Source organism: Montipora foliosa, chromosome 12, assembly GCF_036669935.1.
Source record: "Montipora foliosa isolate CH-2021 chromosome 12, ASM3666993v2, whole genome shotgun sequence".
In the NCBI taxonomy this organism is placed as follows: Eukaryota; Metazoa; Cnidaria; class Anthozoa; order Scleractinia; family Acroporidae; genus Montipora; species Montipora foliosa.
In genome coordinates this window covers 34,730,826-34,747,796 of record NC_090880.1, presented here as the reverse complement: position 1 = coordinate 34,747,796, position 16,971 = coordinate 34,730,826, and the positions used below count along the sequence as shown (strand labels likewise).

Sequence of the window (16,971 nt, the reverse complement as noted above, 5' to 3'; positions counted from 1 at the left end):
TACCATCTCGCGAGGTAGTATAACTTTGCGGGAATTTCCGGTCATAAAGGCGAGATAATACCTTGTTTTTTCTTGTGAAAACAGCTTGCACTTTTAACTCGCTAAACTTAGGACGAACTGTTTTCACTGTACTTTCGGACTTTTCCGACTTTAACTAGTCAAACTTGTCCCAGTGAAAACACAACCAGAATAGGATTGGGTGCCAATTGACCGCCTTCACGCGTGATCTGCTACCCTAGCACGCTCAGCATAATTGGCTTTCAAGTAGTGGGCTGAGTTATTCAGCAGACCGTGAACTGCACGTGAAATTTATGAGAGTTATTTTGACGCCAAAATTACAACCTCTCGGACCTCCTGTTCCGACGGGTTTTCAAAGATCACTTCCAAATTTTCAGTTCTAATGGATGATTGCACTACCCCAAATACCTTGTGAGGAATTTCGCTTGTCTTGGGAGACTGATTTTATGGCACTTTTTCTGCCCAGATTAAGTGTGAGATCAGAGTTTGGACTTCGGTGCGTCATGTTTCCTTCAATTTTTTCTTCAGTAAAAACATTCGTACAGATTCCATCGCTTTCCATAGGCGTCGAGTTTGGTAATAGCCAAAACGCGTGGCCGGGGCCGGGGTCGGGGTGTCTTCTTTTGTTTCAATTTTTGTCCTTCAATTCTCCTGTACTGTTATTTTGGAATGACTGGCATCTGTCCTTCATTTATGGTAGAGAATTTTTTTTTTTATTAAGGAACGTACGGAAGCTACGAAAGCTCTTAATTGACATCCTAGTTTTTTTTTTTTTAATCGGACTTTTTTGGGGTTTTAAAATCAAAGCTGGTTCTTGCGAGCATCTGAGTTTGTCTTTCCGAAAAATCGGAGTTTGTTTATCAATTCCGTAATTGGAGTTTGTGGAATATACGCCAACTGCCAGAGACACTGAAAACTCGCTGAGCTCCACATTTTGTTCAAATCGCATTGTAATCTTTACCTCGTTAAAAAACAACAACAGAATAACAGTTCCAAGATGATCGTCACGTAGTCACGCAACGTGCTGATCAAATGAAATGAAATCATGTTTTATTTTGTAAAAGATACATATTAAAAAGGAAACGTCAGAGGTCGCAGTCCCTATCAAGGACGCTCCCTTGTCAATGTTGTCGTCTGACTTTACCACAAACGGTATGTAGTAAAGTCAGATTCGTACAGGAACTTGCTAGCCAATTCTATTCGGACGTCAAGGGATCGAAAAAAGACTTTGATGGCGTCCTTTCGATATGGTAGATCGACAACAACGTCGTTTACGCACATAAGGTCACCGTTTGCGGTGAAAGGGCAAAGGGTTGACAGGATAGCACAGTTTTGACTGTCGCGCGCACTGCGGGCGCGGGTTCCGTATGCACGGCTATATTTTGGGTGCAGGGATGACGCAGTGGTGAGAGCACTCGCCTCCCACCAATGTGGCCCGGGTTCTATTCCCAGACTCAACGTCATGTGTGGGTTGAGTTTGTTGGTTCTCTACTTTGCACCGAGAGGTTTTTCTCCGGATACTCCGGTTTTCCCCTCTCTTCAAAAGCCAAACTTTGATTTGATTTGCGTTAACTTGTTAATTTCAATTTACAGTGTCCCCGATTAGTGCTCTACAGCCCTAGAAGATTAGACACTTAAATAAAGTTCATTTCCTTTCCTTTGTAGTTGGCGTCGGAAGTTCGATTGATAGAAAGGTTAACTCAATTTGGTCGTTGGCGCCGTAGTTACTAAGACATGGAACGACCTAAAACCGCCTACAACCAGCTACAACCACAAAAAAACACCTCAAAAAAATCTACAACCATTTACAACCACCTACAGCCACCTCAAAAATATCCAAACTTACGTGTTGGGATGCAAAGTCTCGGAAACACAGGCAAACCCAAGAATAATGTTTTCACCAGTCTCCTTAATCTTCCAATCTTAGCCCCACCCCACCCCCCTTCACAACCACTCTTCTCTACTAGGCTCTTGTTCGAAAAGTCTTGGATAGACCCAAGGCTCCGGGAAACTCTATGTAGGAGAACATGCGCAATAGGAACGTTATAGCCAAAAATTGGTTATTTGAACCTTACGGCGCCTGTTCGTGCTAACATGAATGCACCAGTTAGAGACGCTTTTGATTGTTCTTCACGAAAACCAATGAGAAGACACTTTGTTTCAGGGTTCCCCAGAGCTCTTTTCTCCCTCAGTCAAGAGAAGAGCTCTGGGGTCGAGATTGAGGTCTCTGTAATAATAAGGTATATTTAACGAGATGCTTCCGTGAAGCATGCACTGGGTTGCCTGTGGTATGTGTTACAGAAAATCAGAAGGCAGTGAATTGTGTGGTATTGAACTACAGCATTCCAGTCTCTGAAGAATAACAAATAAAAGAGAAGCGAGAAACGTTGGCTTCTGGGCTGACATGATGATAATTTTCAAGTTCCCTGACAACTTCTTTTCACCACAAGTTTAAGCGTGCCCTCTTGGCGTCTGACAGCTTTGTAATACCAAAGGTCACTGAAATTTTTATCCCTGTCCGGTGGGGTTAGTATATGGATGGGAAACCAAAACAATATACCCCTCATAAAACAGAAGCATCGGATCGAAAATACTATTAACGCTAACAAATGCGAACTCAGCAAGGTACAGATTTTGTTAGCTTGCTTTATGCAAAATAAAAGTCCTTGTAAAATACAAGACGAGTAACTGCTAACAAAACGTCAGTGAAGCAGACCCCGAGAGAGAGAAAGCCCTAGGGCCATTACCTAAACAAATGAGCCAAAACGTCTGATACCCAGGATAGAGAAACCCAAGTCAATCGAGTGACTTGACAGATTTTAATTCATCCTGTACATATTTTAAATATTTTATATCACCCATATTGCCAATGTATTTTTACTCTTTTGACCACGAGTATGGATAATTAATTTATTATTATTGTTATTTTATTTCTTTTTTTTTTGTAACTTGACATTTCAGTTTGTAAAGTTCTTATAAGTCTTTACTACTGAGGGAGTACAAAATATAAATAGAATGATTCTAGGGGGAGGTGGAGGTTTTTTTTACTGACTGAATTCTTGTACTTCATGTGCGTGATATATTGTCGTCTCACTTATTTTAGATAATCATGGCTTGTTTAAGATGGTATTCGATTCTTTTTTAGTGGTTGTAGATTTTCTTGAGGTGGTTATAGGCGATTGTTGATTTTTTTGAGGTGGTTGCAGGTGGTTGTAGGTGGTTGTAGATCATGGTCGTAGATGGTTTCAGGTCGTTCCATATTTTAGGAACTACGCGTTGGCGCTTGAAGATGAATTCCGCAGAATTATGAAAAACGCAGTAACATGCTAACCAGAACCTAATTAGCTGTTGAAACAATGACTTTTGTTCCGTGGTTGGCACACTTTTTATCATATATATTATATAGGCAGGATAAAACTCGCACTTAGACTCGCTTTTGTTGTAAAGGGCATAACTCGTACACCAAAGTTATGAAATAAAAAATATAGGTCACCGTGCTCGTTTAAGAATAAACCACTATCGTAATTGTCTATCTCGATTATCGTAGATCGAATCAACAAAATTCGTTATGTTCTCGGAATGCGCGCGCTTATTCGCAAAGAATTATGGTCATTCCCAACTTCTCTCACGTGTTTTGAGAACTGTTTCAGCGTGTATGATCGACTTACGCCATATTTACAATGTTACAAATTTGACCAATTTGTCACTGATTTGTAAACATTGACACACCGTATGCGTAGTTCAGGATGCGCAGTGCAATATTAAGGAATCACCTTAAGGACGTTCGCGCTAATTGTTTGTGCGCAACGTTACTGCGCAGGTAACGCGACTGTAAATGTCACGCATTACTTCGAGCATTAGTGAAGTGGAGGTTTTAAAACCTTTGCAAAAACCGTGGACGATAAGTCTTGCACAGCGTTGGATCAGAGAAGATCGTAATCAGCCAAAATTGATTTAAAATATTTATGAAAGTCAAGTAGACTACAGCACGACTGATATTCGCGAGGTTTTATCAGTCGTGCACTAGTCTATTTGACTTTCATACAAATTTTTCAAGCATCAGTTAAAATAACATGGCGACAAAAACGCCGAGGAAAAAATTCCCGGCCGGCAAAAGAATGGCACATTTATTTCCGAACCATCATGAAACTTCAAAGAGAAGTGAGCGGGAGGATGGAAAAGCTCTGGAAAAGGTAGCTGATCGAGTAGACTAGTGGCTGAAAGTCTGGAAAACTCGACGACGAACCGTTGCGTAAATTTAATGGGGCTGTTTCTTTTTAATGTTTTTATTACCCTACGAACTTAAGTTCAAAGTGAATGCATGTTTTTAAAGTTCTTTTCCTTTACTTTCGTGAAAATTGAGCAGTATTTTCGTCCTCGTCCGCTTGAATAGTGCGGACCTGCGTGGAAACAATCAGCGACTGAATTTCACAAAAAACACACTCCAGAGGATGAGCATGACGCCAATGAAGAGATATTATACAAAACACCAACCAAATGAAGATGATCCCTACTTAAAACTTCGTTGCTATGCTCGAGAAAGGTTTTTTTTCGGTAAAAACCTTTCATCTCTTCAACGATCGATCCTCTCTTGGGTTCCAGTCCTTGCCCGACAGGTCACGCAAAAGCGTGACAAACGAACTTTTCCAAGAGCTTTGCAAAATCACATCGATTTTACTCGTTCAGATCATCGGTGACCCCTATTTTTTTAATCAGGAATCAGTTACTTTACTTACTATCTACAAAATATGATGAAATGAAAAAAATCTCACCGTAAGAAGTTATCTTTTTTTAACATTTTCTTTCCTCGCGCCATCGAATTCCGGTAGTGGTTGCAACGGATAGAGCTTACGAAAACGCTCGTCGAGGATGAACTCTACTGTTAACCACATCCCTAGCGACATACAATTATCTAAAAATCTCACTCCTAAAAACCTATGCACGGAAACGTTCGCTCAAAAAGTTTATTTTTATGATTTTCGATGGATGAGCAGATGAGCCTACATCTCGCTATTATGACCGATTTCTCGAAATGAAGGCATTTTTCCACTGCCATTTTCTCCGAAACAAAGTCGGTGATCCCCATTTTTTCTTTCCTTTTTGGAGTAAGTACTTTATGACCTAACTCTAGGCGAGAAATGAAGAAAATCTCACCGTAGGAAGATTTTGGCGCGAACGTCCTTAAAAAGAGCGTGCACAATTTTTTTTTGTGGAGGACACGCACAAAAGTTTCAAGTAACCTTAATTGTAATTTCGATGACTCAAACAAGGGCTGTGAATATCTGAAGGTTGAATAGTGGACATTTCATTTCAGCGTACACACCAGCACGGGCACGTTGTTCGCGGGCACGTTTCACCACACAGCATGCATTGATCCGGAAGTGCGTGTATGTTGCTTCGATTTCTTTCAACTGGCAAGAACGTCAGTGGGATTCCTTTGATCCTAAATGCAAAAAAGTTATTTTTAAGTATGGCCACTTCGAACGACGAAAGTAACAAGGAGAACATGGTGAATGACGGGGCTGAACAGATTGTAACTATGGAAAAAGTGGTAGCCGCTGACAACAAAGGGATCGATTACGACAAACTAATCAGTAAGTTGATATCAATCAAATTGAGACCACTTGAATACCTTGCTATGACCTAAATGCTTCTAAACAAAGCAAGTTGCTGTGTGAATTAAAATACACTTTCTTTCGTTTGTTTTTTTGTTGGTTTTGTTTCTTTGTTGAAGCAGGTTTGATATATGTGGGTGACTTCACTGTTTATAAACAAATCTTTTGTTATTTAAATTTTGTCAACCAAAGAACAAAAGCATGCCTTGTTTTGACAGCAAATAGATCCGGTGTTGACAATAGGGAGCTTTAGCAACGACAACGGCGACGGCAACGCGAACGTCACAAATTTGCATATCTAGTTGGCAAAAGCAATAGCTTTTCACGCTCTGCACGTGCATCTCATCATTTTTGTCTATTTTTTTGCTGTCGTCAGCAAAACAACAACGTGAAATGACCAAATCTGAGGTTTTAAGGAGAACGTCAGTGCTTGAGGAAAAATTTTCATTTTCTCTCCTAAATTGAGCACCGTATATACCAGTTTCGTTCTTTAGGGGTTTGCCACACCTTTGTCACGTTAAAATGTTTGGAATAGTCGCGAAGCGATTACAATAACGCAAATTCACATTTAACGATTACGTTCTCGTTGCCTTTGCCATCGTCGTTGCTAAAGCTCCCTAATACCTGGACCAGATCACGAATCAGATCGCAGATTGGATACCTACACATTAAGTGATTTAAATTCCACAAGCATATTCAAAGAGATCACAGAAAATTTTTGCTGATTGCTCTAGTTCTGAAATCATCATGTATCTGGTCACACCTGGGTAAAGTGTTCAACTTTTCAGAGAAAACTATTTAATCAAACAATATGATTCTAAAGAGTCAAAAACATTGAAAAACATGGAGAACTGAAGTACAAAATCTGAACCAGATCGGATCATGGTTCGAAAGGGGTTGCTGACAAAATTGCGCGAAGGTTTGAGCTCTGAGCAGAACTTTTAATTCAATTCAGGTCTGATATCCTTTTACTTGTTACCTGCGCTAATAATATCAACGGTAAACTACCGCAAGAATGGAATCCTTTGTTCATCATGTCCTGTGGTTTCTGGGGTTCCACAGGGCTGTGTTTTGGGTCCTGTGTTATTTCTTTTATTTGTAAATGATACACATTCTTCCATTCAATTAAGTCTACGCATGTTTGCTGATGACTGTGTTGTGGACAGAGAAGTAGTTACCTTGCAGGACTGCCAAGATCTACATCATCTCTCCGTCTGCTCGAAGACCTGGCAACTTACCTTTAATGTATCTAAGTTCTTTCAGGGATAAGTTGTAAGAAAACTCTTGTTTACTTTAAGTATTCTTTGAATGGCAAGATTATTTCGAAAGTACCTTTTACAACTTATTTAGGTTTGCATACATGTATTAATGATAATCTATCATGGAATGAACATTGTGACAATAATTGCAAGAAGTCAAACTCAACCCTTGGTCTCCTCAGAGGAAATTATCTAATCTGGCTGTTCTCTGGAGATCAAGAGTAATGCATATCTTGCACTTGTACACCCTAAGTTGGAGTATGCCAGCAGTGTATGGAATCCCTACACGCAATGTCGATAAAAAAGAGATGGTGCAATGTTGTGTGGCTAGATTTGTCTAGAATAATTATTCCCATTTTAGGCATGCCTACCAGATGATTGATGTGCTGGGTTGGGACTCATTGAAACATCGCAGATTTGTCAACCAAATGTGTATGTTTTAAAAGATCTATATAGGACATATTGCTATCTCTCTACCAGCAGAGATATCTCAAAATACAAGAGCTTCATGCTGCAGAAACTGTGCACCTTAATTCACGAACTTGGTACCGGTACAGCGAATGATACACAGTAGATATAAATTATCCTTGTGCCATGAGGACTCGGAACAGTTAACCTATATCATTCTGTAATTCCTGAATCACCAAGTGAATTTAAAGCCATTAATTCACAGCAAATTGTAGACGTTCTTTATTGTATATGTTTTATGTTATTTATTCATCTATTTACTTAAGCTTTATTATTTGAAACTTCTTAGTGTAGTTTTTACTGTTTTAGAATCGAAGTATACTGATTAAAGATTAACCATTATAATGATTAAAGATTAAAGATGAGTTGGCATGGTGACAGTAAGACGAACGAATGAATCAAAACACAAAAAACTAAAAACACACTATAAACCTGAAGATGTTGAACAATTTCTGTTTCTTGAGTCTTGGGAAATGAAACAAGCCATTCCTATTTCATGGAAATATAGTTGTTTAACAAAAATTATAGGATTTTTTTTTCACATGAATTTTAAAGACATATAAACATCGCTGGTCTGAACGATATAAACGACGTTAAAGCAAGTCATGTCCATAAGCTTTTATATGTTAGTTTTCTTATTAGCTGTAGCACACACTGTTACATGCTCACATAGAACACGAAAGTATAACTGGAAATTAGCTACTGAACCTAACTATTAAACAACAACAACAACAACTAACAACAAATTCAAAAAGAAGAAAGGGAAACAGGTTTACTCAATCAGTTCTTAATTGCAGAGCCATCCGAGCAGGCTTTCTTGGTGTTGTTGATCCGATCCATGATCCTGTCTGTGGTCCGGTGCGTGATCCAATACGTGATCTGATCCGTGACCTGATCCATGATTCGGTCTGGTTGGTGATCCGGTCCAGGTATTGTGGACACTGCATTAGTTCTCTGGTTGGCACATTAATGACACTACGTAGGTGTAGGTGACGTAACAGCAAGTATCGCTATATTGGCAGCTATGCAGCTAATGTGGACCTGCTGTAATTTCACAATTTGTTATATTCACAGACCAGACCACAACATGAGGGACTACGTACATCCCCTACTTTTTTTGGACTGTGTGTGGGTTCTTTAACACCCGACAGAATCACAAACAAGTGTTGTGAGACGGGCCCACGGTTTATTGTTCTTAACAAACTTTATAAAGGTCTTACTATTTTGCTGAATGCAGATGGAATTACAAAAGAAGTACTTTATCCTCAGTTACTTAAATAAAGACCCTGAGTGTTGGTCCAGCCAGGGATCAAACCCGTGATCTCCTGCACAGACGTCCAGTGCACTTTGGACTGAGCCATCTGGTCAGCGGTTTGTTATTCAAATGAGCCAACCACTGGTAAACAAAAAAGTTTGCTTTAGGAAGATCGGTTTATAAACATTGTCTTTGTTATTGAAACAAGCTAACCACTGGTACAAGAGAACCCTTGTTTCATCTGCCAGGAAGGCTGTTACTGGCACATTAATAACATTAGTTGACATTGACAATTTCTTTCTTATTGTGATATCTCAGGACAGTTTGGCTGTTCAAAACTGGAAGAGCAACATAAAGAAAGGATACGGCAATTAACTGGAAAAGCCCCTCACCACTTGCTGCGAAGGGGCGTGTTTTTCTCTCACAGGTGCAGTAATAAATTGAATATGAAGATGCTAGAACAATACTTAGTTATGTTGTGTCACATCTGTCAAGCTCCCAACTGAGCGGAATGGCATCTCTCTTAATTTAAACTCTGACTCAATGCTTTGATACTGTATTTGTTTCAGGGACCTTGACTTTGTGCTGGACATGTACTCTAAAGGAAAACCATTTTACTTGTACACTGGCAGAGGCCCTTCATCTGAGGCAATGCATTTGGGGCACCTTATTCCCTTTATATTTACAAAGTAAGTATAAATCATGTCATGCCACTTCGACAGTGTTTCAGAAAAGAGAGGGATCTTGGGTAAAAAACCCCACAAGGTCAGCTTCAATTGACCTGACAAAATAATAGAAAATTTATAAGTGGTTTGGTGGGAGCTGTGGAAATTTGACCCTCTGGATCCCTTGTTGAGTCACCCAGGCCCTTACAACCTTATTGGTCGCCAGTCACTTATAAATGCAACATAAGGGGTGCCCTTTAATACATACTTGGACAATATTGCAATTAATGTACATGTAGTCTTTTAATGGTGGAGAATAGTTCTGTTTCAGATCCAGAGTTTTTCGTACACTTATTTAATTAAAATGCCCTTTGATAACTGATTTGAACACCTAAAGTGCATTAATTGCTTTGTGGGTAATTGAACTTTGTTTGCATTTAAGTTTCGTCGCAAACAAACTGTCCAAAGTAGACTGTGCAAATTTGTATACAGATAAAGTTATTTCTTTGGGTCATCCTCAATGCTAGGTTAATGCCAGAGAAAATCATAATCGAGAGTGACTTTATTGGTGGCAGTAGTGCATTGTATGTCAAATACCACATGCAGAGAATGAGATAAATGTTTGTTCAATAGTTTTAAATTTTTGCATGTTGATGTAAACAGTTTTTTGAAATCTTATTTCAGGTATCTACAGGATGCTTTCAATGTTCCTTTGGTCATTCAGCTGACAGATGATGAGAAATTTTTTCTAAAGGACCTGGAATGTGAAGAGGCTCATAGATTAGCTTATGAAAATGCAAAAGATATTATAGCTTGTGGCTTTGATGTGAAAAAGACATTTATTTTCTCAGATATTGATTACATTGGGTACGATTTGTTTTAAGCTATCATTAAGTATGATTTTGTTTTCTTTTGGGAGAATTTCAGCTGCTGTCAACTGGTGTTTGGAAGAGGGAACCTTTAACCCATTGAAACCTGAACCGCCCTGGACCACCCCCCTTAACGGGTAAAATCGTCTGGGGTATTATAGACACAGTAAAATCTATCAAGTCCCACTCCTAGGAGTCAATGGGTTAAGCGGCTAGCACTTACCAGGCAAAAGGGTGATTGGGTGAATGTGACAGTCTTTTAAGGTGTTCATTTGTATCAGGTCTCTCTAGAAGTTGACGCTTGATGCATGTACTCTAACAGTTTTAACCCCCTTTCTTGCTTAAAGGGGCACTGTCATGCTTATTTGCTGCTTTCAGGTCAAAAATGGGTAAAAATCTAAATTAGTACTTTAGCTCACTTCTTTAAAATTCCTGACAATCCACTAATGAGATATGAAATAGTTATATTTATTGCACAAAGAGCTATTTCATTTTGTACAGTGTTCAATTTTTGGTGTCTTTCTGAAGGCACTGTCACCAAACTTGAAAAATCTGGCCAGTTTTTTCAAGTTTTAATCCATTACCATCCTCTCCATTCTTGGCTGCAAACAACAAAGAATAGCTTCAGTGCACTTCAGTGGTCATTGGCAAGAAAACTACAACATTATTTTTTGGTTTTCAGTGATGCAAGGATGTCTTTTAGTGTTTTGAAGTTTGACTAAAAGAGTGTGACACCGCCCCTTTAAGATGAGACCCTATCCCTAACATACATGTAAATAACAACAAGAACAATCAGTGCGTAATTTTGGCACGGGATTTTTATCTTGGAAATAATCTTCTACATACAGTATACCAATAAAAAACATTTAGCAGTATACTTGGGGTAAGGAATACTGTGATCAGTACCAGTCTGAGGTTTTTTCCAAGGTCTGAGACAACTCTACATGAGACAACTGAAGGCAACAACTGAGGACTAAAAAAAAATGCCTCTGGTGGCAAGAGCCCAGAGCCTCAGTTCTATGCGTAAAGTCAGTTCAGATTTCTTGTGGCCCACCAAGCTGACACTGCTTCTCACATGACGCAATGATTATGAAGTGCGGTGGAAATTGTGATAACAGTGTAGGCTCTTCATCTCAACAGTTTTCATAATTTTGGTGCAATTTTAACAATATTGTATTGATTTGTCAAATATCAGACGTGGAGGCACTGAAGCAGCAGACAGGCCATCAGAACAAGCTTTTAAAAATATCACATTAAAGCTTCCTTGTCCTGTTGAAAAGATTAAATAAATGCAGCCGTTTATTCTTTAAAATTTGAGGAGCAGCATTTGGGGGACACTTTGTGACTTTATATTCTTTGTATTCTGAGACATGAGTGATGTTGAAGTTGGGGTCAGAAGAGCAAGGGGACACTTCATGATGCTTATTGAAATCTCATGCATCTAATTAGGGGCATTTGTGGACATACATGTACATCTGCAGAATTAACAATTTGGGAATACACTACATGTATCTGTACCTCATGAAGTGGTTTAATTTTAAAAATACTGTCTCATTGGTTCATTCCTCCTTGTGCCAATAATTATTGCTCAGTGTTTATATTTTGGGGCATTATACATGTACTTGTTGATGTGATTGGTTTTAGGCAGCCAAACGGAAATGCTGTTCCATTTGTTACCTGAAAATTAATTATTGAAATTTTTAGCTAAAGCTTGTGTTCGAATGGATGTAGTGCACTTGGAATCCTTTGTTTGAATGAAGGTTTTGGTAATTCTTACAAGAAAATATGGTACAAGTATTTGATTGAAGTAGAAGAGTGAGTGTTGTAAGAGTGTTGTGTGTTGCTAAAATAAATGCGACAATTTTTTTTTCACTTGGGTTCAAATGACAGTCTAATCATTATGGCAACCTGTCCAATTGTAGTTGAGGAGGATATAATATGCCAAGAACAATTCTGCTGATATTTGGTTGGTGATGTTCCTCGCTGACTTTGTTGGGTTCCATCCTTTTTACAAATTTACGGATTTTGGGCTGGGATCGCTGACTATGATTTGAATTTGTCTTTTAAATCCTATGGGCAATTTAATTAGCATCATGTCTGAGATTGAATTGTCAACTCTAATGCTGGTGAATTTCCTGATGCAAATGTTGGCTGTTTTCTAACGTGTCTCCCTATCACTTGCTTTTGGAACCCTGATGGTCTGTAGTCATCTACATGTATATCATTGGCAGCTAGGGTCCAAGAGATGGATCAATAGTGTTCAGTCTTCTTTCTAATTTCTTCAGTGCATTTAGCCATTAACCTTTGCACGATTTGACTAGGCTATCACACATTTCTCAGTTTGTTGTTCTTCAGTAGACTTAACATTCTCTCCCATTTTGCGTACACATCTAAAATAATCAATTTCAATAATTAGTAATGTAGTGCATTCTCTTAAAGCCTAAGAAAATGAAGGCAATGTCAATGGCTTGAGAGAGAAACCAGTGAGTTCCTTTAAATCTTTTGAACTTGAGTGGCATCCAGCGCCATTCTTGTCCAAGAGGGGGCCCAAATAAGACTGACTTTTTTCATGCTGACACTTTTCACAAGAGGGTGGTTATTACTTTAAACATGTCTTATATGTAGATATTTTACATGGCACCGTATTGCTCATTTTCATGTATCTGTTTGCCTCTTTCAGGAGCAGCTCAGAATTCTACAAAAACATCATCAAGATACAAAGATGTGTGACATATAACCAAGTAAAAGCCATATTTGGATTTGATGAGAGTGCCTGCATTGGTAAAGTAATTTTGTTACAGTATTATTTTTACTATAATAATTATATAATTGAGCAGTTTGTAGCATACAGATGCTTCAAAAAATTAACATGTAGGGCACTATACATGTACATATACAGTATGACCTATATGCAATGTGTCAGAAACTAAAAATTATAATAATTTAGTATGAAGTCTGAATAAAAAAGCTATTTATAAATACAGTCATGTATAAAAATATGGTTACTCCGCTAATAAATACACTGTAAGTGAATAAAATGCTCTAGAAAACCTGTTTGCTTAACATTCACTGAACTAGTCAAACTTATTCTCTGTTCAATGGGCGTTACTAAACACAGGAACGGAACGGAATGTACCAGAATGAGGTGGAATAACACCGGAATGAAACGAAATGAACAAGAATGGTACCGGAATATACCGGAACGACCCAGAATGACACAGGAATGAGGCATAATGACACCCAAAGAAAGCGGAATATACCGGAATGAACCTGAAAATGCCAACATTTGGTGTTTTAGTTAGCGCTGGCCGATTTTCGGTTGTTTCAGTCAGCTTTTGTTGTGTTTTTGCCTTTTGTAACATTTGGAACACTTCGATCACAAGAAAACTTTGACAGGTATATCCGTCATGTCAAGTACAGTAGCAAGAGAAACAGAATGTTATTCTTATTGTTTTTGTCTATGGATCTCGGAGGCGGTTTTTATTGTGCGAGTCGGAAAACCCGTGAACATTTTATTTCATTCTGACAGGTCAATTGTGTATTGACCAATCACAATCAAGTTCAGCGAACCAGAAACTAATTACCGTTGTTGCTTGCCTACTTCCCATGACCCTCATGTGATGGAGATATACGGAAATAGATTCGCGCATATGGCCGGAAGCCTCTTTTACTCTTCCCGATTGTCAATATTAAATGCCATCGAACCTGAACGCAGTGTTTCCTTGTTTGAAGATAGAAGTCAAAAGCACAGAAAAAAGATTGATCATTGATAATATATTTACATGAAGGATTGTGAGAACATATCGCCAGTAATGCAAGCCTTGTTAATGTAAACTGTGTTTTCTTTGTCAGTCTCTATATTCTGCAACACTTATTCATTCACAGCCAAGAATGATAAAAATTACTTTTTGTTCCTTGTCATCCCGGTCCATGCTAATCAGCTTGATTCTGGTGTCCTCCTGGTTTATTCTGCCTTATTCTGTCATCATCCCGCCTCGTTCCGGTATATACCAGTGCCATTCTTGTTTATTCCGTCTGATTCCGGTGTCATTCGGTTTAATTCCAGACTCATTCCACCTTGTTCCGGCATATTTCGGTTCAATCCGCTTTATTTTTGTGACACTTCGCCTCATTTCGGTGTCATTCCGCCTCGTTCTGGTATGTTCCGGTACCATTCTTGTTCATTCCGTCTCATTCCGGTGTCATTCCGCCTCATTCCGGCATATTCCGGTTTATTCCAGTAAATTCCGCTCCATTCCGTTCCGTTCCTGTGTTAAGTAACGCCCCTGTTCAATGATGCATTGTAGGCTCAATAACTTATTCTCAATATTAAATTATTCTCTGTTCAATAATACATTGTACATGCAGGTTAGAGTTATTTTTAAGGCTTGGATTTTTTGTAGCAAATGTGAAGGTCTTATTGTAAGAATTTGTCATGAAGTACAGTGTAACAAGCACTTTTTCTGTTAAGACTGTTACACTTCACTCCTGCAGGGCATTCTGTACTTCAGGTTCATGTACATTATTTTATTTCAACCAGTTCCAGTTCATTGCAGTTTTACTGTTAACAGTAGTTTTCAACCCTAATATTGTTATTAATAGTACATGTAAGTGTCTTCAACTAAAACTTCAATCTAAAAGTCATTGAACTCATACTAGAGAGTCAACTTTGAGGGGATTTCTTTCAACTGCAGGTAAAATAGCATTTCCAGCCATCCAAGCAGCACCATCATTCAGCCATTCTTTTCCACACACATTTGGAAGTAGAAAAGATGTTCCGTGTCTTATTCCTTGTGCAATAGATCAGGTGAGACTGCAATTATTTACATATACATGTAGTTCAGTAAATTCTTTCACTTTTTTAAATTTTTAGTCCAGCTAACCCCAACCTATAATGTCTAATACCTCATTTACACACCTTTTTAAAATGCAACTTTTATTTTATGCATGCCCTTTCCTTTTCTTTTCATTTTCTTTTCTCCTTGTGTTTCGTAGTCATCTCTTCAAGCTATAATCTTGCACTGAAAATGTAGAAATCTTGTTCCCTAATAGAATTTATGCTGTTTACAGTATTCCTTTTCACTTTTCCTAAATTTATATTTTCCACTTTAATTCAAATGGTAACCTCACTTGTGGGCTGGGTATTCAAATGGTAATCCCTAACTAGTGCCTGATCAGATACAAATGGTTTTCTAACCCGGAAAATTAGGATAGAGGATTGGGGATCAAGGGTTGGGGATCGAGGATCGGTAATCAAGGATTGGGGATTGAGAATTGGGGATCGTGGAATAATAATAATAATAATAATAATAATCATAATAATAATCATCATAATAATAATAAAGAATAATAATAATAAATGATAAATAATAATAATGAGAAATGTAATAATAATCATATTTATAATAATAGAATTAAAAAAAAAGAAACTAAAAGAAAAATAACAGAAAGTTGTAATATTTAACTTTCCATGAGTTTCGTGTTAAATCCTTTTTTTTTTTGAAGGGGAGGCTTATTTAGCGAAATGCCAGGAAGGTATCGTGAGTTCTGGTTTGCATCAGTCAGCAATTCTTGTGTACACTACGTGACTAAAGTCATGTCTTGTTAATGCGCATTAGCTCTGGTTCAGTAGCAGCCGCCCCTACAGTACCGCTCAAAAGTAAGTTACCAGTCTCGTCTCGTTTCTCACGAGACGAGTGTCTCGTCTCTAGAGACGAGAGTCTCGCCTCGAGAGACGAGACACTCGTCTCTAGAGACAAGACTCTCATCTCGCGAGAATCACTGAAGCGGCAAGATTGGCATAAATTTTTATAGAAGTCCGATGGTGACATGAATGTTTGCGAATTCATCCTCGGAGACCCAGGGGCAGTCAGTCGAGACGAGATGAGAATCGGGACTGGCGTAAAGTTTTCAAGTAAGACGAGAAGAGCCCCTGGGAACATACCTTTAACGGACGAGTTCTAGAGCAAATTAAATTCTGATTTTCTGATTGGGCGGAAATTTCCGCAATTGTCTTTTTTCCGCCCAATCAGAGAACCTCATACAATGAAGTCAGATTGTGATTCCTTATATCAAGTGATAAATACTACATCAACGATCGCCATTTTCTATCGTTCTCCTTGTCTGGCTCGCAAAACAGACATACCATGTGGCGAAAATTTGGGTCGCAAAGGGACCCGCAAGATGCAAAATTCAACCAATTCTACCTAGAAGACTTTGTTACGTGGGGGCAATTATCTGTACATGCGTAAAATCAAAATGCTTGGTCAAAACACCCTCGAAGAGCCGACTAGACTATTGCAAGGGAAGGTACTGTAACTAGTCTGGTTTTTGTGTTCCGCCGCGAATTAATTTTGCCATGAGCATTGCTATCGGCCGCGCAGATTGCAACTTGTTGTTTTGCGCGGGAAATTTATCTTGACGCATTTAACCTAAATGCAAAGGATTTTTGTATTGCCTCTGTGTTAAATAAAGTTTTGCAGGGATCAGCCTAAAAGTGTTTTTGTGAATTGTTGCCGTCTGTGGGGCATAGTGCGATGAAACAAATGTTAAACTGACGATTTCTTAAGAATTTTTGAGACGTGTGTAGCCAAACAATAGCCTGCTCTGGAAGGCTAAACCCCAAGCTATTTGTGAGGCTTGCAAGTATCGAGTACAACATGGCTTGGTAAAATCATAAAAAAAGCGTTATTGCAGCAGCCCTGAAGCGGAAGTTTCATCCCTGACATCTTGTCAAAGCGACAAAGAAGCAGCTACTGTCGTCCAACGAAAAAACCAAGGTTTAAGACTTGTATCTGAAGCACGAAGGTGGAACGGTGGGGA

At 38.7% G+C, this 16,971-nt stretch overlaps 1 protein-coding gene across 1 annotated transcript in view; it reads left to right on the top strand.

Annotated features, from left to right (window-relative positions):
* The first annotated feature begins 5,357 nt into the window (after positions 1-5,357).
* LOC137978496 (tryptophan--tRNA ligase, cytoplasmic-like) overlaps positions 5,358-16,971 on the top strand; it is a 27,588-nt gene continuing 15,974 nt past the window's right edge. The window contains exons 1-6 of the mRNA XM_068825450.1: positions 5,358-5,612; positions 8,934-9,042; positions 9,185-9,304; positions 9,965-10,147; positions 12,830-12,930; positions 14,844-14,956. Coding sequence (XP_068681551.1) covers positions 5,408-5,612; positions 8,934-9,042; positions 9,185-9,304; positions 9,965-10,147; positions 12,830-12,930; positions 14,844-14,956 — 831 coding nt within the window. The 5' untranslated portion in view covers positions 5,358-5,407. The remainder of the gene's footprint in view (positions 5,613-8,933; positions 9,043-9,184; positions 9,305-9,964; positions 10,148-12,829; positions 12,931-14,843; positions 14,957-16,971) is intronic.